General features: G+C 62.8%; 1 protein-coding gene across 1 annotated transcript in view; it reads left to right on the top strand.

Annotated features, from left to right (window-relative positions):
* Nucleotides 1–25,299, top strand: part of UNC13A (unc-13 homolog A) — a 109,208-nt gene that overhangs the window by 24,864 nt on the left and 59,045 nt on the right. Inside the window, exons 5-18 of the mRNA XM_075903263.2 lie at nt 81–204; nt 1,592–1,665; nt 1,949–2,003; nt 3,750–3,785; nt 5,182–5,392; nt 6,465–6,590; nt 9,205–9,729; nt 13,348–13,441; nt 15,406–15,455; nt 18,540–18,618; nt 23,314–23,319; nt 23,893–23,964; nt 24,498–24,717; nt 24,935–25,162. Of these exons, the coding sequence (XP_075759378.1) occupies nt 81–204; nt 1,592–1,665; nt 1,949–2,003; nt 3,750–3,785; nt 5,182–5,392; nt 6,465–6,590; nt 9,205–9,729; nt 13,348–13,441; nt 15,406–15,455; nt 18,540–18,618; nt 23,314–23,319; nt 23,893–23,964; nt 24,498–24,717; nt 24,935–25,162 (1,900 nt within the window). The remainder of the gene's footprint in view (nt 1–80; nt 205–1,591; nt 1,666–1,948; nt 2,004–3,749; nt 3,786–5,181; nt 5,393–6,464; nt 6,591–9,204; nt 9,730–13,347; nt 13,442–15,405; nt 15,456–18,539; nt 18,619–23,313; nt 23,320–23,892; nt 23,965–24,497; nt 24,718–24,934; nt 25,163–25,299) is intronic.

A 25,299-nucleotide genomic window follows, 5' to 3' on the forward strand; every position in this document is an offset into this window, starting at 1 on the left:
AGGCTGGTTGCCGGGCAAGGAGGGCCAACGCAGCACTGGGGTCCCCTGGTCTCTGTCCTGACCCTCCTGCTCTCCCCCAGGAGGGCCCCGGGGAATGGCTCACCCTCGACTCGCAGGTCATCATGACCGACAACGAGATCTCGGGCACCAAGGACCCCACCTTTCACCGCATCCTGCTGGACACCCGCTTCGAGCTGCCGCTTGGTACGGGGCCTTCCATGGGCCGCATCCCCACGCCAGCCGGGCCTCGGCCCCTCCCTCCTGGGGGGTATCTCCCTCCGCGCCCTGCCGTGTGCAGACGGGGGGTGGAAACGCAGTGAGGGCGATGGATCAGGGTTGGGGGGCGCTGGCAGAGCTGTGGGGGGAGCCCGGACAGGGGGCAATGGATCGGGGTTGGGGGCGCTGGCCGAGCCGTGGGGGGAGCCCGGACAGGGGGTGGAAACGCAGTGAGGGCGATGGATCGGGGTTGGGGGCGCTGGCCGAGGGCGATGGATCGGGGTTGGGGCGCTGGCCGAGGGCGATGGATCGGGGTTGGGGGCGCTGGCCGAGGGCGATGGATCGGGGTTGGGGCGCTGGCCGAGGGCGATGGATCGGGGTTGGGGGCGCTGGCCGAGGGCGATGGATCGGGGTTGGGGCGCTGGCCGAGGGCGATGGATTGGGGTTGGGGCGCTGGCCGAGGGCGATGGATCGGGGTTGGGGGCGCTGGCCGAGCCGTGGGGGGAGCCCGGACAGGAGGTGGAAACGCAGTGAGGGCGATGGATCGGGGTTGGGGCGCTGGCCGAGGGCGATGGATCGGGGTTGGGGGCGCTGGCCAAGGGCGATGGATCGGGGTTGGGGGCGCTGGCCGAGCCGTGGGGGGAGCCCGGACAGGGGGTGGAAACGCAGTGAGGGCGATGGATCGGGGTTGGGGCACTGGCCGAGGGCGATGGATCGGGGTTGGGGCGCTGGCCGAGGGCGATGGATCGGGGTTGGGGCGCTGGCCGAGGGCGATGGATCGGGGTTGGGGGCGCTGGCTGAGCCGTGGGGGGAGCCCGGACAGGGGGTGGAAACGCAGTGAGGGCGATGGATCGGGGTTGGGGCGCTGGCCGAGGGCGATGGATCGGGGTTGGGGCGCTGGCCGAGCCGTGGGGGGAGCCTGGGGCTGTGGGTTGGGACAGGCACAGTCACCGTTCTTTCCTGGACCTACTGCTACACCCTCCCCCTCCCTTTCTCTTGCCGCGAGGAGCTGACGGGTGCGTGGGGCTCCCTGATTCTACTCCCACCCCATCCCCGCGGCTCCTCCCCGGCTCGGTCCCAGCACTAACAGGCCATGCAGGGGCACCGCTGGCTCCCACCAGGGCGGGTTTTGCCTCCACCCGACACAACCCAGCACCGGGTGTCGTTTCTTTTCTTTTGCCCTTGTTTCCTCCGGCCCTGCCCTGCCACCCCCTTCCCCACGGATCCGCACCCAGCACCAGCTGCCTGTCCCCGCCACCCCCTGCGAGTCTCAGGGCACCGTGCCCCAGAGCTGGGCCCCAGGGCAGGTCTGCGTGGGGAGGGAGGGGCTGGGTCATGGAGCCCGGGGGCTGGCAATGGGCCTCTCTGCTTTCAGACATTCCCGAGGAGGAGGCAAGGTACTGGGCCAAGAAGCTGGAGCAGCTCAATGCCATGAAGGATCAGGATGATGTAAGTCAACCCTGGGGCTGGCTCCCCCCGGCTCAGAGCCCCCCAGCCCCGCAGGGCTGCGTGCATGCAGGGGCGCCTGGCTGGGCCCGTGGCCTGGCCTCTGCACATGCAGGGGCGCCTGGCTGGGCCCGTGGCCTGGTCTCTGCACATCCCTGGCCTGCGGGGATCTGTGGTTCCCAGGAGCACTGGGGGTGGGTCTCAACCGCCCCAAACAGCTGGGCTGGGGCAGGCCTGGAGACTGCCGGGCTGGGATGCCCGTGACCTCCCTCTGTTCTCTCCCCAGTACGCGTTCCAGGAGGAGCAGGACAAGCCGCTCCCGGTGCCCGGCTCCCAGTGCTGTAAGTACCACTCACCCTCCGCCTCCTGGGGGCCTGGGTCCCTCCCGCTCCCACGGAGCTGGGTCACGGGTGCCTGGCAGGTCCGCCCCCAGGGGCCAGGAGGGAGCCGGAGCCGGCAGGCACGTGTGGCATCTCCCAGCTCTGGTTAACCCTGGAATTTGTTTGATCCCCCAAATCCGGTGGCGAGGGGGCAGCTATAGGACCTGTGTCTCCATTCGCCCCCCCAACTCACGGTCCCTTCCCAGGCCCCATGCAGAGCCCTCACCACCCGTGGGCCAGCCGCAGCAGCTGGCAGCTCTCTGGCGAGGGGTCTGGGCTGGCCACACATTCCAGCCAGTGACGCGGGAACTCGGCCTGGGTCCTGGAGACGTGACCCCCCTTCCTTTGAAGTCCTTGGCCCCTTCCCCCTCTCCGTCCCCCTGCTGTCTCCCTCCCTCCTCTGCCCCTGTGTTCGCTCTCCTCCGCCCCAGTCCTCTGCCCTGGCCTGGGAAGCTTTGGGGCAGGGCCGGTTCCACTTCGCCCATGTCTGGGGGCAGGTCGCCTGAATGGGGGGAGCAGAAGGGGCAGGGGGTGAGACGGGGCTGGGGAGGGACTGATCTATAGAGGCGACAGGGATAGGGGCTCAGCAAAGACTGTGGGAGCAGCTCCCAGCCCAGGGAGAGGAGATCAGGGCCCGGCACGGCGGGTCAGAGCTGGCCCAGTATGGCTGAAGGGGGGGAAGGGGCTAAGGAGCGTTTAGGCAGGAGGGTGCCCAAGGCAAAGCTCCCCAAATCTCATGGCCTTGTAGCTGATCCCCCTTCAAAGTGCGAGAGGACCCCACCCAGCCCAGCTGGCGACTCTGTGCCTCAGTTTCCCCTCTCATCATACCCACCTCAAAGGGCTGTGCATTGCATGGACCAATTGGTCAGGGGCCAAAGTGTCTCCTGCCGTAAGCCCAGGGAGGTCAATGTGGGGCTACCCCAGGGATGACTCCGCCCCATTATTTCTGGGCGAGGCCTGAGGGGCTCTCACCCTTCTTCCGTTGACGCCCTCCACTGTGGCCTCCAGCCTCCTGCCTTTGCTGCCTCCTGCTGCCCCAGGCTTCCATCCCTGCTTGGAGGGGCGCAGAGGCCAGGGAGCTGCGTGGGCAGCCCTGGGCTCTGGCCTGAGAACGACCAGCCGGGATCTGGGCAGTGAAAGGGGAGATGGCAGCTTTGTGGCTCAGTGCCAGGACCTCTCCTCCCGAAGAGGGGCAGCGGGGGAGGCTCCGGGTGCCCAGAGCACCCCACAGCAGAAAACCCCGGCCCCTCCCATCCCTCACCCGGGGTGATGAGGAAGCGACCCAGATCCAGCACCCCTCCCCCTCCCTATGCCCCAGTCTGCCCCGAACGTCTGGCTCTGCCACTCACAGACCCTGCGCTGCCCCATCCTCCCCCTCCCCCCCCCAGGCTCCTTGCCCTTCCCGTGTCCTGCCTGCTCTTACTGACACACCCTGGGAAGGATCCTGCCGGGGCTGCCCGGCACACATCCTGAGCCGCTCTCGCCGAGCGTACGGCAAAGAGGGGCCCGGGCTCTGGATTTCCCCAGCACTCGGGGGGCACAGGGCTGGGCCTGGCGGAGCACCAGGGTCTGGGCACCAAACCTAGCGCTGGGGCTGCCGGGAGGACCTGGGCGTTTGTGTGGCCTGGCTCGAAGAGGGGCTTTGTTCTCCCACCCGGGCTCCCCCAGTCGCGTCCATCTTATTGTCTCTGCCCCTTTTCTTTATAGGCAACTGGAATTATTTTGGCTGGGGAGAGCAGCAGAGTAAGTATCCACCAGCTTCACACCCAGAGCTCGGGGCACATCCCCTCTCCTGCCCACGGGCCTCCCACGAGGGCTGGCCCCCCATCCCTGCCAGCGGGAGGCCCATCCTGGCCCCTCCACGCACAGCCGAGCGAGCGGGGGAGCTGAGGGTCTGGTAGCTAGGAGTGGCATGGCTAGCATGCAGGGCTGGGGCGCGGGGGTCTAGCTTTGCCTGGCTTTCTTCTTTTCATTTCGCTGGCATGTCTGGCCAGCGCCCTCAGAGCCCGGGCGGGGCAGGGAGTGGGTGCAGCGGGGGGAGCGGTGTGCAGGCGGCATGGCATTGCGGTGGGCACAATCCCAGCCCGCTGGGCCCGGACGCAAGGGGCTGGGTCCGTGGTGTCGTCTTGCCTCTCCAAGGCAGGAGAGCAGTAGGGTAAGTCGGCTCCCTGTAGATCCCTCCTCCATCTCTTCCTTCCCACCCCCCTCACCCTCATGTATACTCCCTCCCGTCCCCTCCTCCCCTCCCAGGCTGAGCGCCGGACAAGCCATCTCCCACCCCGGGAAGCTGGAAGGGCCTTGGGGCTGGGGAGGGCAGCGCGGCGGAGCGGGGCCTGAAGGAAGGCCCTGCTTTAGATTTCGGGCTGCTCCCAGCCCTGGGCGATAGGGAGGTGCCCCCCCCCAGACGGGGCCTCCTGTTCACGCCACCACAGCCGTGTTGGCGAGGCTGCCCAAGCTGGGAACGCTCCCCCCCCCCCCCCGCCGCAGCGTAACATGCACTGAGCCCGGCTGCCTCATTCCCCCCTTGATTCCTCTCCCCTGCTCTGCTCTACGGCCGAGCACAGGGGTCAGGCCCAAGGGGAACCGCCGCAGGGCCCACTCCCTCTGGGAGAAGGAAGGGAGCACAGGGACGGCTGCCGGGGGGGGGAGCAGCCCTGGGGGGGACAGAGTTCTGCGGACTGGGGAGCTGGCACGGTGCCCGGCCACAGGGTGCGCCTCTGCCAGCCGTCTGCACGGGCGGCTGAGCGGGCGCACAGTGGTGGGTTGCTTCTGGAGTGCACCGGGGCAGCTAAACTTTTCTGTATGCTCAGCACATGCCAGTCGCCCCCATCCCCACACACGCATGGAGCCAGATACCCAGAGCTGCTGGGCACTGGCAGCTCCCTGGGCATCTGTGCCCGCCAGACCCAGGCCCCTCCCTAGCCTTGGTCAGTTTCCTCCCACTGAGCCTCCTAGGAGAAAGTCCCACAGAGGTGGGGGCCTTTGGAGCAGTGGCACAGTTCTCACTGATGCCAGCTGGGCACTAGAGGCGGGGGGCTGGCATTGTCCTTGACAGTGGCTGTCTCAGGCATCTCTGCCGTGCTGTGGGCTCTGCCCTTCCTGTGCCACACACTGACTGGTGTCACCCGGCCCTTTGCAGATGACGACCCCGACAGCACCATGGACGACCGGGACAGCGATTACCGAAGCGAGACCAGCAATAGCATCCCGCCTCCATACTACACCACCTCCCAGCCCAACGCCTCGGTCCACCAGTATCCCATGAGGCACCAGCAGCAGAGTTCCCGCGACTCCTACACGGACTCTGTGCAGAGCTACGAGATGGACTACTCGGACCAGCGGCCCATCAGGTAGAGTTGTGGCAGTCCAGCACCAGCCCCTGCAAGGTGCATGGTATTGACACGCGGCACCATGTACAGACACATGATGCTCAGCAGTCCAAACAGGTGGGAAAAGCTAGGCCAGGCTGTACTGCAGCAATGAGAAAGAGCAGGGGGATGGGAAGGGAGCTGTCTCTATGGGGAAGAAAAAGCTATGCCCTCGGGCATACTAGCTATAGCTCTCAGCATGGTTGGATAGAGCTGGCACACAGCCGTGCCCCCTCCTAGCACTTCTTTGCTGACCCCAGGATCAACATTAAAGTCCAGCCTCTGTGGAGAAAGCCTTCTGGCTGAGCCCTGCAGGTTGCAGGCAGGTAGAATTTACTGGGCCCCTGGCTGCCTGCATTCCTCTTGTCGGTGGTTAACTCTGAACCCTAATGATGGCGCCCGGCAGTGCAGTTGTTCACTGCTCTGCCTCAGAAACAGCTTTTCTGGAACTGTGAGCAGAGTTTGACTAACCAGCACATCCTCCCCATCTCATCGCCGGCTAGTGTTAGAACATCAGAAGGGGAAGCAAAACCCTAATGAACATCGTGGAGATGAAGTTTTGGGGGATACATCCAAACCCCAGGGACAGTTCTCTCCTCTCTGCAGACCCCACCGGCAGGGCTACGGCGGATCAGGATTTAGGTGCCCTGGGCGGGGAGGGCTGGCCCAGGTGTAGAATAATAGCGGATGCTGCACGGGCCAGACCTGGAAGGGCAGCCGAGCTGTCCGTGGTGGCTGAGCTGTAGGGGGAAGTTTCCCTGCCGCCTGCCTTCCTTGCGCTGATCTATCAGCTGGCAGCGCTGCCTTGCTCCTCCTGCGTGTCCAGGTTCCCACCCTGGGAGAGCTCCCCGAATTCCCTCCCCGCTCTGCAACCCCCCTGCAGTCCCTCTGGCGCCAGGGGAACGGCCGCGGGCTGTGGTTCCACTGGCGAAAGGGCGGATGCCAGGGGTGCGGTGCCCAGAACGGGATGTGGCCCCGCCGGGAGCTCGTTTGTTGTGTCTGTCGCCGGCTCCCCGGTGACCTTTGCTGACCGTGTTCCTCTCCTCCCCGGCAGACGCTACGGTAGCGTCGACTCTGCCACAAACGGGCGCAGCGACGCTGAGTCCGCCTCCGAGTCGAGCAGGCGGACCAGCCGCCAGCACTCCCTTGAGAGCAGGCGCTCCCTAGACCTATCTGATAGGTGGGTCTCTACCTTGTCTCTCGCCTTGTGCCTGACGCAGAGTGCCGTGCTTCGTCCTTGCCGCCCGGGATAGGCCGATACCAGTCCCAGCAGTGGCAGCTGGATTGAACCGCTCCCTCCTCTTCCTCCGGGGTGTCAGATTCATCGGCTCCGGGGGGAAACAGCAAAGCACAGGCATCCCAGCTGCAGCAAGAGGCGCCCCTACCCTGCCCTGTGCTCCAGGCCGGTTCTCTGAAGAGTTCCCTGGCCACTGGGACAGATGTTCCTCAGGACCCCAGTGCAGCGGGAGGGAGAACTGCCTTCAGGGGCAGGACAGAGCCAGGCAGTTTCTTCCCCCCTGTGACCTGGGAGTGCAGCTGGTTCCGTCTGCCCCCGCAGCCCGGCTCCGTTCCCTGGGCCTGTGGTCAGTCCCGATTCCACCTCCTCAAAGGCAGGGTCATGTACCTGTCAGGTGTGGCCCCATTGTCCCATTTACCTGGCCTCCTCAGTCAGGCCTGGTCCCTGGCGTTCAGCCCATGTCTCCGGGGGGCGGTTTCCTGGGGCGGTCAGTGGGGTGGGAAGCCAGGCTCCAGATCTCAGCACACCCTCCCTCAATGCACGGGAAAGGCATGAGAGTAACGTGGGTCCTTCGTGCCAAGCGGGCCCCTGCCGGGCGACCGCCATGACTCTAGAGCAGGGTCTGCCCCCCAGCATTCTGTGCCCCAGAGGACGCAGAGGCCACCTGGCCCGAATCCCTTGCAGAGCATGAGCAGACAGACAATGCATGTGGGGACACCAGGCCTGGGGGAGCCTGGTCCTTAGTACGCTCGGGGTTTTACAGGATTGGGCCCGGAACCAGGTTTCTGCATGGGAGGGGCGGGTTAGGGGTTTGAGCCTTTGAGCTTTTTTCCAGCTCTTTTTCGGGGGGGCGGTTTGGTGAGGGACCCCGAGGGGGGAGGTCTTGCCTCTCTTCTCCGCTGCAGCTGGCTGGGTCCCACTCCGCAGAGTGTGGAGGCCTCCTTTGGTGTTTCTCTCCCTGAGCCACCCAGCGTCTCCCTGGCGGGGAGCTAGGCTTTTCGGCCGACTTCCTGCAGAATAGCCTGGTGTGGGGCTTCTCCAGGAGGGCACCCCTGCAAGTGTGTGTGTGTCCTCCACCCTCGCCCCACGCTGCCGGTGCCAGAGACATGGTGTCGGCCTATCCCCTGGCGTGTCCCTGTACTTTGTCTGCATGTGTGCTTACTGTGAACCTCTCCACTCGGAGACACCATGGTCACCGTGGTGCTCAGAGACTCGCCCCTGGTTTTCTCCTCCTTGTTTTCAGAGGGTTGTTTTTTGGAAAGACCCCTCCTTCTTCTCCCCTAACCCCTCCTTCTGACCCCTCAGCCTTCCTCCCCTGGAGCCCCCTTCCCCTGTGACCTGGTCCCTGAGCAGAGGGCTCGGGGGAGGCCCAAGGCATGTGTCTGGACCGGGTGTGCAGCCATGGCGCGGGGGCCAGGCCGGGGCTGGCGGAGTGGGAAGGGTGCCCGAGAGGGAGAGGGGTTGCAGGAGTGGACAGGCAGGCAGCTGGGAGGAGGAAGAGAAGAGAGATGGTGGGAGGGGATTCTTGGGTGTGATGGACGACTGGCGGGGAGAAGAGAGAATGGCCAGTGGGCAGGGATGTGGCGGGTGGGGAGGAGGGTTGGGTGTGAGGGGGAGGGGATGTGGAGGAGCATGGGGGTTGGGTTGGGGGGAGAGAAGGGGGCATGGGGGTTGAGTGTGGGGAGATGTGGACGCCCAGGACAATTAGGTGTGGGGGAGGTGGAGGGGCTGGGGGTTGGGTGTGAGGGGAGAGGAATAGGCATAGGAGTCCAGGGCCAGAGAAGGATCATGGGGGGTTGGGCGTGGTGGGGAGGTGGAGGGGTAATCAAGGGGGTCTGTGGGGGTTTTGCAGCTGGGGATGGTGGGTGGAGGAGGGGAGGGGCCAGGAGGAGCACGTTTGGGGTGGGGGGTCTGGAGAGTCTGTGGGGGACGTGGGGATATGAGGCGTGTCTGGGAGGGGCAGGGTCTCCGTGTGTGTGTTCAGCAGCTCCCTGAACCCTGGGCCAAGGGTCTGGCTGCTCACTATGGGCAACTTCCCCGTCCCTGGGGGCCAGCTGAGGGTGCCTGAGGGCGGACGAGGGGACTGTGGGCGTGGGGTAGGCCCGGTTGCCCAGGCAACGCCACATGTCCTGGCTGACATGTCTGCTGTGCCTGAGAGGATGGGGGGGAGAGGGGGTGTCTCTGAGGTTCCCTGGCCTAATGGGCAAACCCTGCTCACAGCCCCCCCCCCGTTCCCTGCTCTGCCAGCCCAGGGTGAGGGCCAGAGCAGCCGTGCGGGAAAGGCACCTGGGGCTGAGGAGCAGGGGTGCAAAGCGGAGGTGGGTCCCCTTCCCTGCCCCTGTGGCCGCCTCATCACATGCCCAAGCTGTGGGTGGACACCAGTGCGCCCATCTTGGCATGTTCCCTTCAGCGGTGCTGCCCGGCAGCAGGAGCCTGGGGCAGGGCACCAGAGCTGCCGGGGGATACAGCTGGCTGCACAGGGAGCTGCCTCGGCCCCGAAAGTCCATTTTAAGCCTCTTCCGTCCTCTTCCCTCCACTCCCCCCTCGCCCCACGCAGCCCCACCGGGAGCAGCCGCTACGCCTCGTCTGGGGAGCTGAGCCAAGGCAGCTCCCAGCTGAGCGACGACTTCGACCCCGAGAACGAGAGCCTGCGGGGCTCGGAGCTCGACGAGCGGGACCGTGACTCCTACCACTCCTGCCACAGCTCCGTCAGCTACCGCAACGACTCGCCCCGCTGGGAGGAGGACGACGACTTCTACCCCGAGGAAGAGGACGAGGACTACAGCGAGAACGAGCAGGACTATGGCCCGGGCAAGGCCGAGGTGGCGCGGGAGCAGGACGCGGGCGAGGCCAAGCCCCCGGAGCGCGAGCCCCACCCGGTGCAGCCCGCCAAGCAGCAAGTGCCCCCACCGCAGGTGCAGCAGGTGCAAACGCAGAAGCAGCAGGAGAGGAAGGAGGAAAAGGCAGCTTATGTCCCCGAGGAAATCCCGGAGAGCCCCCAAGAAAAGCTGGCCGTGGAGGAGCCCCGGGTCCCAGAGAGAGAGCCGGAGCTGGAGCCGGAGACCCCTAAGCCAGCAGAGGGGTGAGGAGGGGGCGAGGGAGGAAGGGATCCTGGGATTTCATCTTTTCTCCTGCAGGGTCTCCAGGCTGTCTAAGGCGCCCACCCACCCTGGGGCCCAGTAGCTGGGCCTGGCTGGGGGGAGCCGTGCCGTGACCTGCGCTAGCTAAGGGAGCTGGCACGTAGAGCCAGGGGCTGTGACGGCATGTGCCGTGTCTGCAGGGCTAGGGACTCTCCTCTGTGCCTCATCCTAGGCACCTGCTATTCCTGGGCAGTCACAGTGTAACTGGCAGTAACAGCGTGTGGGGTGTATGACACCGCACCATGGGGCCAGCACACTAGTGACCCGTGGGGCCTGCACGCTAGCGTTCTGTGGGGCTGGCACGCTAACAACCCATGGGACTGGCATGCTAGGGACCTGTGGGACTGGCATGCTAGCGTCCTGAGGGGCTGGCACGCTAGCGACCCATGGGACTGGCATGCTAGCGACCCGTGGGACCGGCATGCTAGGGACCTGTGGGGCTGGCACGCTAACAACCCATGGGACTGGCATGCTAGCGTCCTGAGGGGCCGGCACGCTAGTGACCCGTGGGGCCAGCACGCTAGCGACCCGTGAGGAGCTGGCATGCTAGCAGTGGGGACATGAGCTGCTTGGGCCCGGTGGCCCACTGCTACACAGCCCATGGGGGAGCATGTGCCTGCCATAAACGTGCTCGGTGCCCCCCACCGCATGGCAATTGGGCTGTCGGCCTGGAATCGGGGCCCTGAGTGATGGTCTGAACCAGAGCTGGGGCCCCAAACCCCTGTCACTGGTGCCAATGGATCCTCTCCGTCTATGCCATGGCTGCTGGATCAAGCCCCAGAGCCTGTCCCTAGGAGCCAGAAGCTGCTGGGTGGTGCCCGGATCCCAGGCTGACGATGGTTTTACCACCCGGTCACCCAGAGCTGCTCTGAGCGGGGCCAGACATGCTGCTGGCCCCGGGTGCACTGCCCCGCCTGTTCGCCGAGCTGACCTGGTGCCAGCGCCCACAGGAAGGGTGCAGGAGGAAAGCCCAGCAGAGCCAGCCCCCGAGCACTTGGCGCTCAGCCTGGGTCCGCTCTGCCACCTCTCTGGGCACCTGGGCAGGCCAGCAGTGAGCTAGAAGCAGTGACTGGCCTGGGTCCACAGATCTGCAGCTCTGAAACTGCCTGAAACTGTCCCAGGCAGGTCAGCCCCCTGAGGATCACCCTCCCACTAAGTAAGCCCCTGGTCTTCGCAGCCTGTGGGACTGAACCCCGGAGCTTTCGGCAACCCTGGGTCATGCCGTGAGAGCCCCTCGGCGAGTCCACCTGACCTGGACACCTGGGGAAACATGCACCCCCCAAAGGGGCCATGCACCCCAACTTCCTGACTCTTGTGACGCCAGGCGTGTTTATTCCGTCCTGATCACAACGTCCTTAGTTGCCATAGAGAATGGAAAGTGACAGCAAAGTCCATCGGGGTCAGTCCAGAGCCCTCTGACCCCCTCTTTACTGCCAGTCCAGAAGCTGGTGACACCTGGCTGGCTTCCCCAGGCATTGGGCCACCCAGGTGTGCTAAGAGGCCATTGTCTTGGAGTGGCCATTGCCTTCTGGGACTGTCCTCTGTCCCCTGGCAGCTGAGCGTCCATTACACCTGTATCTCTGGGTCTCTGCAAAGAATAAACAACCCTTCCCCCCACTTTGTCATCCATACACCGAGGGGAAACTGAGGCACACTAGTCATACAAAACTATGAAAAGTTCACACAAGCAGAAGAGGCTGCCTGTGCTCAGCAGCAGAGCCTACACGTGTGCTTGCAGCCAGCTGTGTTGGGAGGGGAATGTCTCTGGGGTTTGGCCGGCTTTCCTTTAAGTGCCGTTACAGAGTCCTTAACCCCCATCAGAGCCAGGTGGAAAGAAACTCCATAGCTCATTTCATCCACGGCACAGGTGTTCCTGACACCGGCCCTCCCTGCGGCAGGGCACAGGGCCAGAATGCACCCTGGGCTGGCGTGTGAACGTTCCCTGTTCTGACGTGGGCTCAGCTCTGTCCCTTACGTTGCCAGCCCTTGTGGAAATCCCAGGCGAAACGGTTCATCTGGCTCCAGTTTGCATCTCCTGGAGGCTTGGAAAGGAGGGTCTGCTCAGCTGCTGGCCCAGGCGTTCCTGAGCCCGCAGGGAGGCACTGAGAGGCCAGCCAGGGAGGGGAAAGCCCCCTTTGGCTGGAATGCAAAGGGGCCAATTTGCCCCCCATATCATGTCCCTCCCATGGGAGGGGGAAGGCCCAAATCCTGACTCCAGGTGGAGGATCTCACTTTCAGCCCGTTTTTGGCCTGTTCATTTGTTTGTAAATCTCTGTTTTCACCTCCTGTGTAACTTTAAGGCACTAGCCCCCTTCCAGGTGCTTTGCTGGTGCGAGCAACCTGTAGCCTGCCTTCCGCACAGGCATGTACCCAGCGTTTCGGACCAGTGTAGGATTGAATTCACTAGACTGGAATCATGTCAACCCTTGTGCGGCTCTTGTGTTGACTGAACCAGAGCCCTGGGGACTCTGAAGAGGCACCAGTCTGTTCCCTGAGCGTCCCCACAGGTATTAAAGCAGGAAGAAAACTTCCTGGAGGGCCTTCATCTTTCCAGGCTGCATCTGAAAGCCCCTCCCTCCATACCCTCCTGATTTGCAGAGTTGAAAAAAGTGATGGCTGCTTCCCTGGTGTGAGGTGACTAATTCAGGGATGTCAGCCTCTGCGTTTGGTATGGAGCACATCTGCTTTTCTCTGGCTGAGTGAGCCGTCACTCCAGAATGGAGAGGATGCAGCCACAGACGTCTTTCTTGGGTTTCTTACTTTGTTTAAATGCTAGACTGAAGCTCTGATTAAAAGGAGCACACAGGGAGCTTGCAATTAAAATGAAGAAGGATTGAGGAATTTCAGATTGTCCTCATAAAGTTAGTTGGGATTGGTCCTGCCTTGGGCAGGGGGCTGGACTTGATGACCCCTGAGGTCTCTTCCAGCTCTAGGATTCTGACTCTATGTTTCTGTGTGTGTTGGGCGCTCAACATCTCTGGCCAGTGAGGGTGCTCATCAGAGATTATAACAGCCTACTACAGCTACTTGCCACTAGGAGGGTATGTCTACACTACCCCCCTAGTTCGAACGAGGGTATGTCTACACTACCCCCCTAGTTCGAACGAGGGTATGTCTACACAACCCCCCTAGTTCGAACGAGGGTATGTCTACACTACCCCCCTAGTTCGAACGAGGGTATGTCTACACTACCCCACTAGTTCGAACTAGCGGGGTAATGTATGCATACCGCACTTGCTAATGAAGCCCGGGATTTGAATTTCCCGGGCTTCATTAGCATAAAGCTGGCTCCGCCATTTTTAAAAGCCAGCTTGTTCGAACCCTGTGCCGCGCGGCTACACGCGGCACGGGCTAGATAGTTCGAACTACGTAGCCATTCCGATCTATCTGTACACCTCGTTCGAACTAGGGGGGTAGTGTAGACATACCCTCGGAAAGTCACAGGCATGGCTGTCCTTGTGAGCTTGTCTCTGTGCCATCCTCCAGCTGGGTCTGAACACCTTCCCCCATGCTCCCTGAGTGAGGCCCCACTCAAGGCCTGCTCTGTCTGCCCATTTCAGGGAGAGGGAGGCTGTGGAGGTCCAGGATGCCAAGTCCCGAGCCAAGGCCAACTGGCTAAGAGCGTTCAACAAGGTTTGCATGCAGCTGCACGAGGTGAGTGCCCCCCTCCTGCTCCCACCAGCTGGGAGGGGCCTGTTCAAAGAGGCCATAAGCAAGACGGCCTGACGCCTTTCCCTGCCTAGCTGGAGGAGCCCTGGTGTGGAATCGGATGGGACATGACTCGTGGAGCCGGGGCGGTTAGCAAAGGGTTGGCCTTGTGCAGCCTGGTGGGTCCCAGCTGAGGCGTGAAAGCCCCCCAGCTTCTCCTGTTTGCTCATGACGGACAGCATAAGAATGGCCAGACTGGCTCAGACCGCAGGGCCGTCCAGCCCAGTATCCTGTCTGCCGACAGCGGCCAAGCCCAGATGCCCCAGAGGGAGGGAACACAAGAGGAAATCCTCACGACACCCCACCCCTTCACGCACCTCCGGACAAACAGAGGTTGGGGATCACTCCTGTCCATCCTGGCTGTGCCTCACAGCATGGCCCAGGGGCTCCTTGCAGCACCGATCATGGGGAATGGCAGGAGCTTTCATCTGACCAAAACCTGCAGTTCCTGCATTTGCTCCCAGTCCCAGCTGCAGAGCCAGTAACAGGCAGCCAGTGCCTAGCCCTGGGGTTTTGGAGACGGTTTGCCAAAGTAATGAGGGGAGGAATTGGGGGAAGGGCTTTGGGCAGAGCTAGGTGAGTCTCCCTGTATCACCACATGCACCTGCCCCGCCCTTGGCCCTGCCCAGCGGTGCACTGAAGAGCTGCGTCCTCCCCGCGACGTCAGGGCAAGTTGGCTCAACTGGGACGTCAGGGTCCATCTCCAGAGTGCCAGGTGGGCCGGGCCAGCCTCCCCGAACTGGCCTGAGTCCAGTGGGCGTGGCTAGGAGACGACAGTGCCCCGTGGGCTTTGGAGCTCGCGGGCCAGAGTCCTCGCTGGGCTTGGGTTTCTCCTGAAACGAGGGCCCCCCCTTCACTGCCCTGCCCTCCAGCTGGCGTTGCACTCACGGGCTCCAGGCTCGCTTGGGTCGGCTGCCCGTGGCGTGTCCCTAGCCCCGGGCAAGGGGAGAGTGCAGCGCGCTGCAGCGGGCCACCCACCCGCATGTGTCTGCTTCGTGCAGGCGTTGCTCTGTGCACATGGCTCCCCCTCCCCCGTCGCTTTTATTGAGTTGACCATTTTTTGTTCTGTTTTTAGACTCCATCCTCCATCTTTTCTTTTTCTTTTGGCTCCGGATTCGCCCCCTCCCGGGGGGTCGATCCCCCCTGCTGCTTCTCTTTTCAGTTGTTCACCACCATGGCCCTTGTGGCCGCATCTCCCCTTCTCCTGGGGGAGGGCGGTGGCACGCACGCAGGTAAGCATGTTTGATTGAGCCCGGATCTGTGCCCCTCCTGCTCTGAGTGTGTGTGTGTGTGTGTGTGCGCACGCTCACCCCTCTGTTCTCCCCCAGGCTCTGCTGCTACCCCAGCTCTTTATCCCAATCGGCAAGTGAAAAAATCAATTGGAGAGCAAAATCCTCCCTGGATGTCTGGTCTCTGCACACTCCCAGAGAGACTCAGCCTCCCACCGCTGCTGTCCCATCCAGCGTCTTCCAGCGCAGCTCTGGAAGGGGCAGAGCAGTCACATGTGCTGATCAGTTCAAATTTGCTCCCTGGTCTCTCAAGCATGTGGCCTCCCTGGTTTACGTGCTACCAACAAAGGGTTCGTCGGCTTTCTCAAAGGGCCGGGCTACAGAGCTGCTTGCTAGAATCCAGCTGGGCCAGAATGCTGGGGCCTTTGTTCCTCCTGCTTGCCTGGGTTAAATGCAGCCGTGAGTTTGCACAGAACTCTCCGATTTCCATTCTTCCCAGGGCATTGGAAACCCCTAACTCGTTTGAACCCCCCATGCCCGCAATAGGGAGTTATGCTGTTCAGTGCTCCCCATGTGCCTCCGGACACTGTTCTTCAACACAGCAAAGCCCCAGTAAATCTGCTGCTGCCCATGCGAGCTGCATGGCCAGGAGGCAGCGCTGACCCTCTGTTTGTCCTACAGGCCCGTGGGGAAGGATCTGGCGAAGCGAAGTCGCTGTGGTTTAAAGGCGGGTGAGTAACCTGGCAACCCGGAAACCTTCCAGCCCCCGGCAACTGCCAAACTTGAGCCTGTTGTTGGGAGGTGGGGGGTGCTGATGTTCCCTGGGGCTGGGGTTGGGGTGGAATATGTGAGCCTTATGGAGCAGAGCCACGGGGCCAGGTGAGCTATGGAATGAGACGTCTCCCCAGCCCATGACAGCCACAACCAGACTGTTCTTCAGAGCTGGCCGTTCCAATGGGCGCGGCTCAGTGACTGCAAAGGGAGGGTGGTGCGGCTCTGTTGGCCCCTGGCAGCACCCACCCAGGATGCGAGCCCGCAAACCGCTCCACTTCACTGGAAAGAACCGGGTGGGAACAGGCCGAGGGAGAAGAGAAAAGAGCAAACGTGTCCTGATGTCACCTGCAGGTTCCCACCCCCCTTCTGCGCTCTCAGTGCCCAGGCTGTGCCACGCATCAATCCGTGTTATGCCCTTTGCTCTCTGGACGTGCCACGTTCGGTCACTTCCCCGTGGCATGTCACAGTCCCGGCTCCCAGGCCTCTCTCAAAGGGCCCCGCTTGTCAGACTTCGTGGGGGAAGAGGCAGCTGACTCCACCTGGGGCTGGCTGAGATGAAGCGGCGGCGGCATCTCTGTGTACCCTCTAGTGGGCAAAATGCCCATCAGGGAACGTCTACACTAGCCCCCTAGATCGATCTAGGGAGGCTAACGAGGGCGACTGGAATTGCAAATCAAGCCTGGGATTTAAATATCCCGCTCTTGATTTGCATGTTCCCGGCCGGTCGCCATTTTAGATACTGACTAACCCGAGGTAGCTGCCTGCATCTACACGTGGCAGTGAAACGGGATTCTGGAATAAAGCCCTCAATCTAATTAGGTGGTATTCCTCGTGGAATGAGGTTTACCACCTAATTCGATTTAGGGGCTTTATTCTGGAATCCCGTTTCACTGCTGCGTATAGACGCAGGCAGTTACTTCGGGCTAGTCAATTTCTAAAATGGCGACCAGCTGGGAACATGCAAATCAAGCGCAGGATATTTAAATCCCAGGCTTGATTTGCAATTCTGGTTGCCCTCATTAGCCTCTCTAGATCGATCTAGGAGGCTAGTGTAGATGTACCCAGGAGAAGGCGGGCATGAGGCCAAGCTGCCAGCTGTCCCCCAAGAGTCAGGAAGGTGTGTGAGCCCCACTTCCTCCGTGATGGATACAGGGGGCTCTGATCACTGGGTCTGTGTGGAGAGACCCAGAATTAAAGGGTCAGAGAAGCCTGCACCTGCCCCATCCCTGAGAAAACTCGTGTCTCAGCAGTGATGGAGGGCAAGGGCCTTTGGTATTGAAGCTGCCAAACATGGGCAGACCTGGGGTTCTCGCTGGATGCCAGCCTGTGCTGCCAGGGCGCTGGCACAGGGTCACTGGAGCTCCTGGCCTGGCCTAAGCAGCTACTGGAGTTGGTCAGAAAACCAACCAGGTTTCCCTGGGAAATGTCAAGATTCTAACTGACGTTTCAAACCAAAACGAGTCTTTTCATTTCCCCTTCTGGCCATTGCCTGGCCTGGCAAACCTTCCACCGGCCCAGAACAAAAGGCCCTTTTGGGGCAAGAGGTACATTTGCATTTTGAAATGACGCCGCAATGTGAAATGTTTTCTCGGGCTTTAGACACAAAAGCCAAACCAAAGCAGCCTTTTGAGTCCGGAGAGCCCCTTTGCCGTTCGATTCGGAGCGCCACTTGGACAGAAACACCCTGTCTGGCATCGGGGACGGGAAAGAGAGACAGTCTGAATGAACCCGGAATCGTTTTGCTTCCAACAAACCTAGGAGATTTTCAGTGCGGCTGTGTCTACAATACAGACTTTTTCCGGGGTATTCCAGAGAACTCGTCCACTTTTTGGGATCAGTTTCCAAAAAAGCCGGCGCGCGCTTTCGGAAGCCCTGTATTCCTCATTTTAGGAGGAATAAGGGAGATTCCGAAAGAGGATGTTTTCCGTGTAGACGGGCCAAATGTGGGAAAAGCCTTTTCCGTGGAAAGAATCGGAAAAAGGTGCGCACATTGCGATTTGTGTACCTTTTCCCAAAAATAACCTGCAGTGTAGACACAGCCTGGGAAAACTTTCTGCACAAACTAGCTACAGCTGCTGTAGCAGAAAAGGAGATTGTGCTGTACGAGCCTTCGAGAGAAGGGGGGCAAGATCCTTCACAGGCATCCTGCTTCATTATTCCCTTCTGGGGAAGGTGGGCAAAATGCTGCTGCTGCCTCAGAACCCCCAGAGGCAGCCTCGGTGCGCAGCGTTTCCAGTTGGATTGGTCCTGCCTTGGGCAGGGGGCTGGACTTGCCGACCTCCTGAGATCTCTCCCAGCTCTAGGATTCTATGAAACCAGCATGGGAGCAAAATTCCAGGACTCAGCACTGACAAAAGGCTGCCACGTGCTGCACGTCAGGTTTTTGTTCTTTCTTTCCCCAGCCAGTGTGTGTGGTCTCCGTGCACAGCCCCTCCCCACGTCACTCCCCTTGTGGTCTCTGCTTTCTGGTGGCCTCTCCTGGCTGTGGCCTGCAGGTCTCTGTGGTAGGGGAAAGGGAGCTGCACAGGAGAGACTCTGGGCTCATCTGCAGTTTCAGACCCTGCTCCAGTCCCCTCTGGACCCACAAAGGCAGACCTCCCGGGGACCAGCCCACCTACACTGCAGGGTGGATTTAGGCAGGCTGGGCAGGAACAGGCACAGCTGATGGGTTTAATGCAGGGGCAGATCTGGGCCTGTGGCCTAGGGGATGTCGATCCAAATGTCAGTCCCTTCTGGCCTTCAACTCTGTGGCTTGAAGGCAGCTTGGGGCAAGGTGTGGGCCACCTAGGGCCTATGGGCCCACCACTACCGTGACCCATCACCTGTCCCTCCTGCAGGGCAGGGACCCAGGTAGGGCAGCGGCTACTGCAGTCAGTGAACATCTCCGCTGCCCAGTGGGGAGATGTTGCCTCACCCTGGCATGCAACCCGGGATCACTGGCCGCTGGCGGGCAGCGCACAGGGCCCTCTGTGTGTGCACGTGGGTGTCTCGAGTGGTCTCCCTTCATTGCCCGTCCCCACTGACTCTTGTCTCTCTTCCAGGCCTGGCGGTGGTTTGATCATTATTGACAGCATGCCCGACATACGAAAGAGAAAGCCAATCCCCCTAGTTAGCGATTTGGTGAGGCCCCTCCTAACGCCGCTGGCTTCCCTGGCTTGTCTGCTGTGCCCTGCTGGAGTCTGCCGGGGAGCTGGCCCATGCCGGGTTACTCACAGGGCTGTGGGGCTGCCACTCCGAGGAGGGGGCCTCTCTTAGCATCAGTAGCGGCCTCCCCTCTCGCACGTCAGTGGCGCCTCCTCCTTTCATCCGGCTCTGGCGCTCTTTGCCTGCTGGCCTCGCTCGCTCTGGTTAACACGGCTGTGTTTCTGTTCTCTTTTCTGGGGGGCTGGCTGGCTGGCTGCTACCGCAGGGGAGCGGCGGTAAAGTTTCTGCGTTGCATTGACAGCATGCCTGACATTAAGCCTGGACGCAAATCCCTCCCACTAGTCAGCGATCTGGTGAGCTCGTGGTCTTCCGGGTTAAAGAGAGAGCTCCCTTTGCATCACCGGCCCGACCTGGCCCCAAACCTCCGCCAAGGCCCAGCAGGCTGCCTCCAGCAGAGAGACATCTGGAGCACAGGGCATGGAGGGGGGGCACAGGGCCGTCATGCCTAGTAGTGGGGGGCAGGAGTCAGGATCAGTGGTTAGTGCGGAAGTCGGTCGCCAGGATTCAGAGCCCAGAATCAGAGCTGGGGTCAGAGGCTGGAGCCGAGGGTTGGGAGCGGGTTACCTAGGGTGAGACAAGGCTCAGGTCAAACCATGAGCAGAGCTGGGTTCAAGGCACGGAGCAGCCACCGAACCGCTGGGCTTAGGAGCCGGCCTGCTGCGTCTTCGCCCAGCCAGGCAGCCGCTACAGGGCAGCTGCTCGCAGGCAGGCTCCGGTGCAGGCCTGGTTCCTGGCAGCGTGGGCGTGCCGGCATCGGAGCCATGTCGCCACGCAGAGTCACTCCCTGGCCACGTGGTCGGCACAGGCTCCTTCAAGCCCCCTCCTCTGAGCGTGGAGTGAGCAGGCAGCTCCTGTGCTGCCCGCCAGGCCCACCTGCCCATGCAGCCCTTCTCGGCGGGCTGGGAGGAGAGTAGCCCAGCCCCCGTGGGGCCGGGTTTCATCCCCAGCTCATTCAGATACTCGCCTCTCCTCTGCAGCCCGCCCGCAGGAGGGGCCGTTCAGCAGCGCGGGGGCCTCGCCTCTCGCACGTCTGGGAGAATAGCCCCAGACGGTGTCTGAGCAAGGGGGGGGGTGCTCGGGAGACCCAAGACATGGAGAAGGCAGGAGAAATCCTGAGTCTGCGCTGAGAGAAAGCTGGGGAGCGAAGTGGCTTGGCTCAGGCGTCACGGCCTGGACTTACCTCTGTTCCCGGATTCCCTGCTCATCCCTGTACAGCTCTGCAGCGGGCGCTCCCCAGGGGCAGCTTCGGGCTGGGGGGCACCACAGCGGCCTTAGATCCGTAACAGCGCTGCTAGAGAGAGGCCGGCGAGCTCGGGGCAGGCAGGAGTTGGCTTCGTTCGCAGCCGGGGAGTGTTAGCTTAGATGTTGGGGGAAACTTTCCGACTGCGCTAGTGCAGGGCTGGGACAGGCGACCAAGGGCGGCAGGGGGATGCTGTCAGGGACAGTCTAGGTCCTGGCTCCGTGTGAAGGGCTGGCCTAGGCGACCTCCCCAGGCCGCTTCCAGCCTGACAGGACCTCCCTCTGCTGGTGTCATGTTCTGCCAGGGCAGGGAGCGCCGCGACGGTCACTGTTCAAAGGGCACGCTGTCTCCTTAACAGAGGCTCTAGGGCCTTGTCCAACATGGGGCATCAGTCCGAGTCCGTCTGTGGTAGCGTTTGGTTTCCAGTTTTGTTCCCAGATTCCTTCACAAGGGCAGTGCCGTCGTTCCAGCAGGTACACAGACCCCCGGCGCATTCCCCTCGTTCCCAGCAGGCACACGGCACCCCCCCCCCCCCCGGCACCTTTCCCTCGTTCCCAGCAGGCACACGGCACACCCCCCCCCCCCCGGCACCTTTCCCTCGTTCCCAGCAGGCACACGGCACCCCCCCCCGGCGCATTCCCCTCGTTCCCAGCAGGCACACGGCACCCCTCCCCCCCAGCGCATTCCCCTCGTTCCCAGCAGGCACACGGCACACCCCCCCCCCCCGGCACCTTTCCCTCGTTCCCAGCAGGCACACGGCACCCCCCCCCCCCCCCGGCGCATTCCCCTCGTTCCCAGCAGGCACACGGCACACACCCCCCCCCCCGGCACCTTTCCCTCGTTCCCAGCAGGCACACGGCACCCCCCCCCCGGCGCATTCCCCTCGTTCCCAGCAGGCACACGGCACCCCCCCCCCCCAGCGCATTCCCCTCGTTCCCAGCAGGCACACGGCACCCCCCCCCCCGGCGCATTCCCCTCGTTCCCAGCAGGCACACGGCACCCCCCCCCCCCCCAGCGCATTCCCCTCGTTCCCAGCAGGCACACGGAACCCCCCCCCCCAGCGCATTCCCCTCGTTCCCAGCAGGCACACGGCACCCCCCCCCCCCCAGCGCATTCCCCTCGTTCCCAGCAGGCACACGGCACCCCCCCCAGCGCATTCCCCTCGTTCCCAGCAGGCACACGGCACCCCCCCCCCCCCGGCGCATTCCCCTCGTTCCCAGCAGGCACATGGCACCCCCCCCCCCGGCGCATTCCCCTCGTTCCCAGCAGGCACACGGCACCCCCCCCCCCGGCGCATTCCCCTCGTTCCCAGCAGGCACACGGCACCCCCCCCCCCCGGCGCATTCCCCTCGTTCCCAGCAGGCACACGGCACCCCCCCCCCGGCGCATTCCCCTCGTTCCCAGCAGGCACACGGCACCCCTCCCCCCCAGCGCATTCCCCTCGTTCCCAGCAGGCACACAGCACCCCCCCCCCCGGCGCATTCCCCTCGTTCCCAGCAGGCACACGGCACCCCCCCCCCCCCGGCGCATTCCCCTCGTTCCCAGCAGGCACACGGCACCCCCCCCCCCCAGCGCATTCCCCTCGTTCCCAGCAGGCACACGGCACCCCCCCCCCCAGCGCATTCCCCTCGTTCCCAGCAGGCACACGGCACCCCCCCCCCGGCGCATTCCCCTCGTTCCCAGCAGGCACATGGCACCCCCCCCCCCGGCGCATTCCCCTCGTTCCCAGCAGGCACACGGCACCCCCCCCCCCCGGCGCATTCCCCTCGTTCCCAGCAGGCACACAGCACCCCCCCCCCCCCCCCGGCGCATTCCCCTCGTTCCCAGCAGGCACACGGCACCCCCCCCCGGCGCATTCCCCTCGTTACTAGCAGGCACACGGCACCCCCCCCCCCCCGGCGCATTCCCCTCGTTCCCAGCAGGCACACGGCACCCCCCCCCGGCGCATTCCCCTCGTTCCCAGCAGGCACACGGCACCCCCCCCCCCGGCGCATTCCCCTCGTTCCCAGCAGGCACACGGCACCCCCCCCCCCCCGGCACCTTTCCCTCGTTCCCAGCACATAGCCGGCATCCCCAGCGCATTCCTACAGGTCACTGCATGTTCTGCTGCATTCAAGACACCCAGAAGTCACAATGCACAGCCCATAACTCCGACTCGCTGTCCGCCTGCAGCAAGCGAGCATTTGCCATCCCAGTCATACAGTGCAACACACAACGTGCTGGTGCCCTCACGCACGCCTGTCGGTGCCCCGTAAAGGGTTACAGCCGGTACCCTCCTGTCATTCACTGCTCTGACCAACACGCTCCCCTAAGTCACAGACTGTACCCGCAACCCGCAGTGCTGTAATTCACAGGGCCGGGTCTTACCCAAAGCCCGTCAACCTCCCCGCAGGGCAGACCGCACGCCTCTCCTCAGCCCGCTTGGCGTTATTTTCACTGCGAACAAAGGACAAAATTTGAAACCGGACCCCTTGCTGCCTTCTTACCTCGGCTCCCCCTTGGCTTCCCCTTCCCCCTCCCCTCCCCCTCTTGAATCCGTTGGCCGGGGCTGTGCTTTGGGCTGCACCCCGGGGATTCTGTGGCCCTCGTGTTTCTCTCCGCCCAAGCTGCCTCGCCTTGTTCCTTCGCTGCCTTGTCCGCGTGGTGCCCACGTGCTGCTCCGGCCCTGGCACGCCGCGCTGATGCCCTGCACTGAGTGTTGTTTGTCTCTCCGTGGGGTGATGGGGGATGCTGGGTTGGGCGGAGGGGGGTGAAGGGAGGGGTCTTTGTGGATGATGCACTGGGCTGTATTGGGTACAGGGGTATGGACAGCAGGGAGGATCCCCTGGGGGCTCGCTGCACTGGGGTGCACTTTAGCCCCACCCGTCATGGACAGTTTTATCTCTGTAGCAGCCGGGCTCCTTTCCTTGGGTGATCCCTGCAGCCCCGGCCCCAGGGGGCTGGAATCAGCCCTGCCCGCCCGGGAAGCAAGCTGGGCCTGCCAGCTGCTGTGCGCAGATGGGGAAAGGTGGAGCAGGCATCCTCCCTCCTTGGAGGGAAGCATGTGCTGTGGCCCCACAGGTGTGGCAGAGAGGCCCCGCCCGGCCTCGGTCAGTTCCACACCTGCCTGCTCTGGCCCTGGGGGAGGGGCGGGGTCCATGCAACACCTGAGGTCCAGAGGCCAGTCCGGAGGAGATGCAGCCGGTTCCCACAGCTGGCCGAGTGGGGCAAGGAACAGAGATGGCCCAGAAGCGGGTGGAGTTTGGTGCTGTCCATTCACCCGCCGACTCCCTAGGACAGAGAGGAAGGGAGTAGGACCTGCCCTCCCTGTTTCAGTGGCTGATGTTACTGTCTTTTGCTTTCCATCCCTCTGGCTCTGGGCTCCCTCGCAGGCTATGGTAAGTCCTGCCTTGTTTCTCACACCCGATTTTCCGCCGTTGGCCTGTTTCTTGCAGGGAATAGCTGGGGCTTTGCTAGAAATGAGCAGGCTGAGGAACAGCTGCCACGTGATGTGGCGGGGGCGGCCGAGAAGCGCAGATTCGGGGAGGGGGAGGATCTGGAGGTCAGTAGCTCTCCCCCGTTGATCCAACCCAGAGTTGTATGAATGGGGATGAAAACTGAGGCCAGCGTGGGCTGGTGAACCGGGCCCTCTGAGACCACTTGGCATGGACGTCGGGCAGAGGTAGTACACCCGGCTTTGAGGAGCTTGCCCGTTGTCAAAGATGAGGTCTCCAGGCTGGAAGGATTGGCAGCTCCCAAAGTCCATGCCGCCCCGTGCGCTCTTTGGCCCTGCGGCCGGGGCGGGGACGCCTGTGTCATGGCTCTGGAGATCCAGCTGTTTCCACCACACTGAGGCGCTGGGTATTTTGGCCTGGTGACCTTTGCTGTTAAAAGTCCACCAGAGAGGGGGTGGGGCTGGCTGTGACTCCTCCCTGCTGATACAGCTGTTTGATTCTGTTTTACTCCATCAGTCGTTGGTCCAGTCCAGGAAAGCAGGGATCACGTCAGCACTAGCATCAAGCACCTTAAACAATGAAGAGCTAGTAAGTGTGACCCTTTGGCAGCTCTAACACTGCTGCTGGGGGCTCCGTCTGGGCACCGCGCCTGTCACACTGCACGGGCAAAGCAGGGTCGGGTGGGTCGGCCATGGGACGGGAGCCTGCCAAGGAAGAGATGGGTGCTGCAGGGAGATTGCTTGTTCTTGAGTCCAGGGTGGTCACCACGGGCTCTGTGCCATGAGAGGTGGCTTCTCGCAGAGGGGGCAAACATAACTGGCCTGCTTGTGGTGGTGACAGATATCCCAGTGGAAGTATGAACCAGGCTAATCCCAAGCAAGGCTGTTGCATTCATTGCCCAACCTGTTGCTGTGTGCTGTTAAGCAGCGGCTGCGTTCCAGCCCAGAGCTGGCCGCACCTCGGTGGCAAGGGAAGGTCAGCATGCCCAGGGCTGGAGGGATGGAGCCCCGTGTCCTAAGCGCCATCTCTGGGGTCTTTCGCTGTCTGGGAGCAACCCCGCCCCCCCACTCAGATGAGACTCTCCGTGGCCTGAGCCTTTTCTTCCCCACTTCTTCACTTAGAAAAACCATGTTTACAAGAAGACCCTTCAAGCCTTAATCTACCCCATCTCCTCCACGACCCCCCACAACTTCGAGGTGTGGACTGCCACCACCCCCACCTACTGCTACGAGTGCGAGGGCCTGCTGTGGGGCATCGCCCGGCAGGGCATGCGCTGCACCGAGTGCGGGGTCAAGTGCCACGAAAAGTGCCAAGACCTGCTCAACGCAGACTGCCTCCAGAGTAAGGGGGCGCAGCCTCTCTCTCTTCTCGCTTTGGAGAGTATTCGGGAGGGGTGTCGACTGACCCGATGTGTACCAATCCCAGCCCTTCTGCATGCCTTCGATGCCTCGCCAACCCCGTGGGGGGACTTACACCCCCGTTAACTCCAATGCCGGCCCTGCCTGAGTGCTCTCCAAAGGCAGGCTGTCCCAGAACTTCCCCTCTTCCTTGCACCCAGGAGCGGCCGAGAAGAGCTCCAAGCACGGGGCAGAGGACCGGACCCAGAACATCATCATGGTGCTGAAGGACCGCATGAAGATCCGGGAGCGGAACAAGCCTGAGATCTTTGAGCTGATCCAAGAGATCTTCGCCGTCTTGAAGGCGACTCACACCCAGCAGATGAAGGCTGTGAAGCAGAGCGTGCTGGATGGCACCTCCAAATGGTCCGCCAAGATCAGCATCACAGGTAGGCGCCAGGCCAGCCCCATGTGCCCAGCCAGCGCTGGACGTGCGCCCCGGGCAGAGAGGGGGTGAGAGTAGAACCCATGTGCCCCTGGAGATCTCTGGATGTCCCCGTCACACTGGGATGGCGCTGGGGCTGGC

Source organism: Pelodiscus sinensis, chromosome 32, assembly GCF_052426305.1.
Source record: "Pelodiscus sinensis isolate ZL-2025 chromosome 32, ASM5242630v1, whole genome shotgun sequence".
NCBI classification, from domain to species: Eukaryota; Metazoa; Chordata; order Testudines; family Trionychidae; genus Pelodiscus; species Pelodiscus sinensis.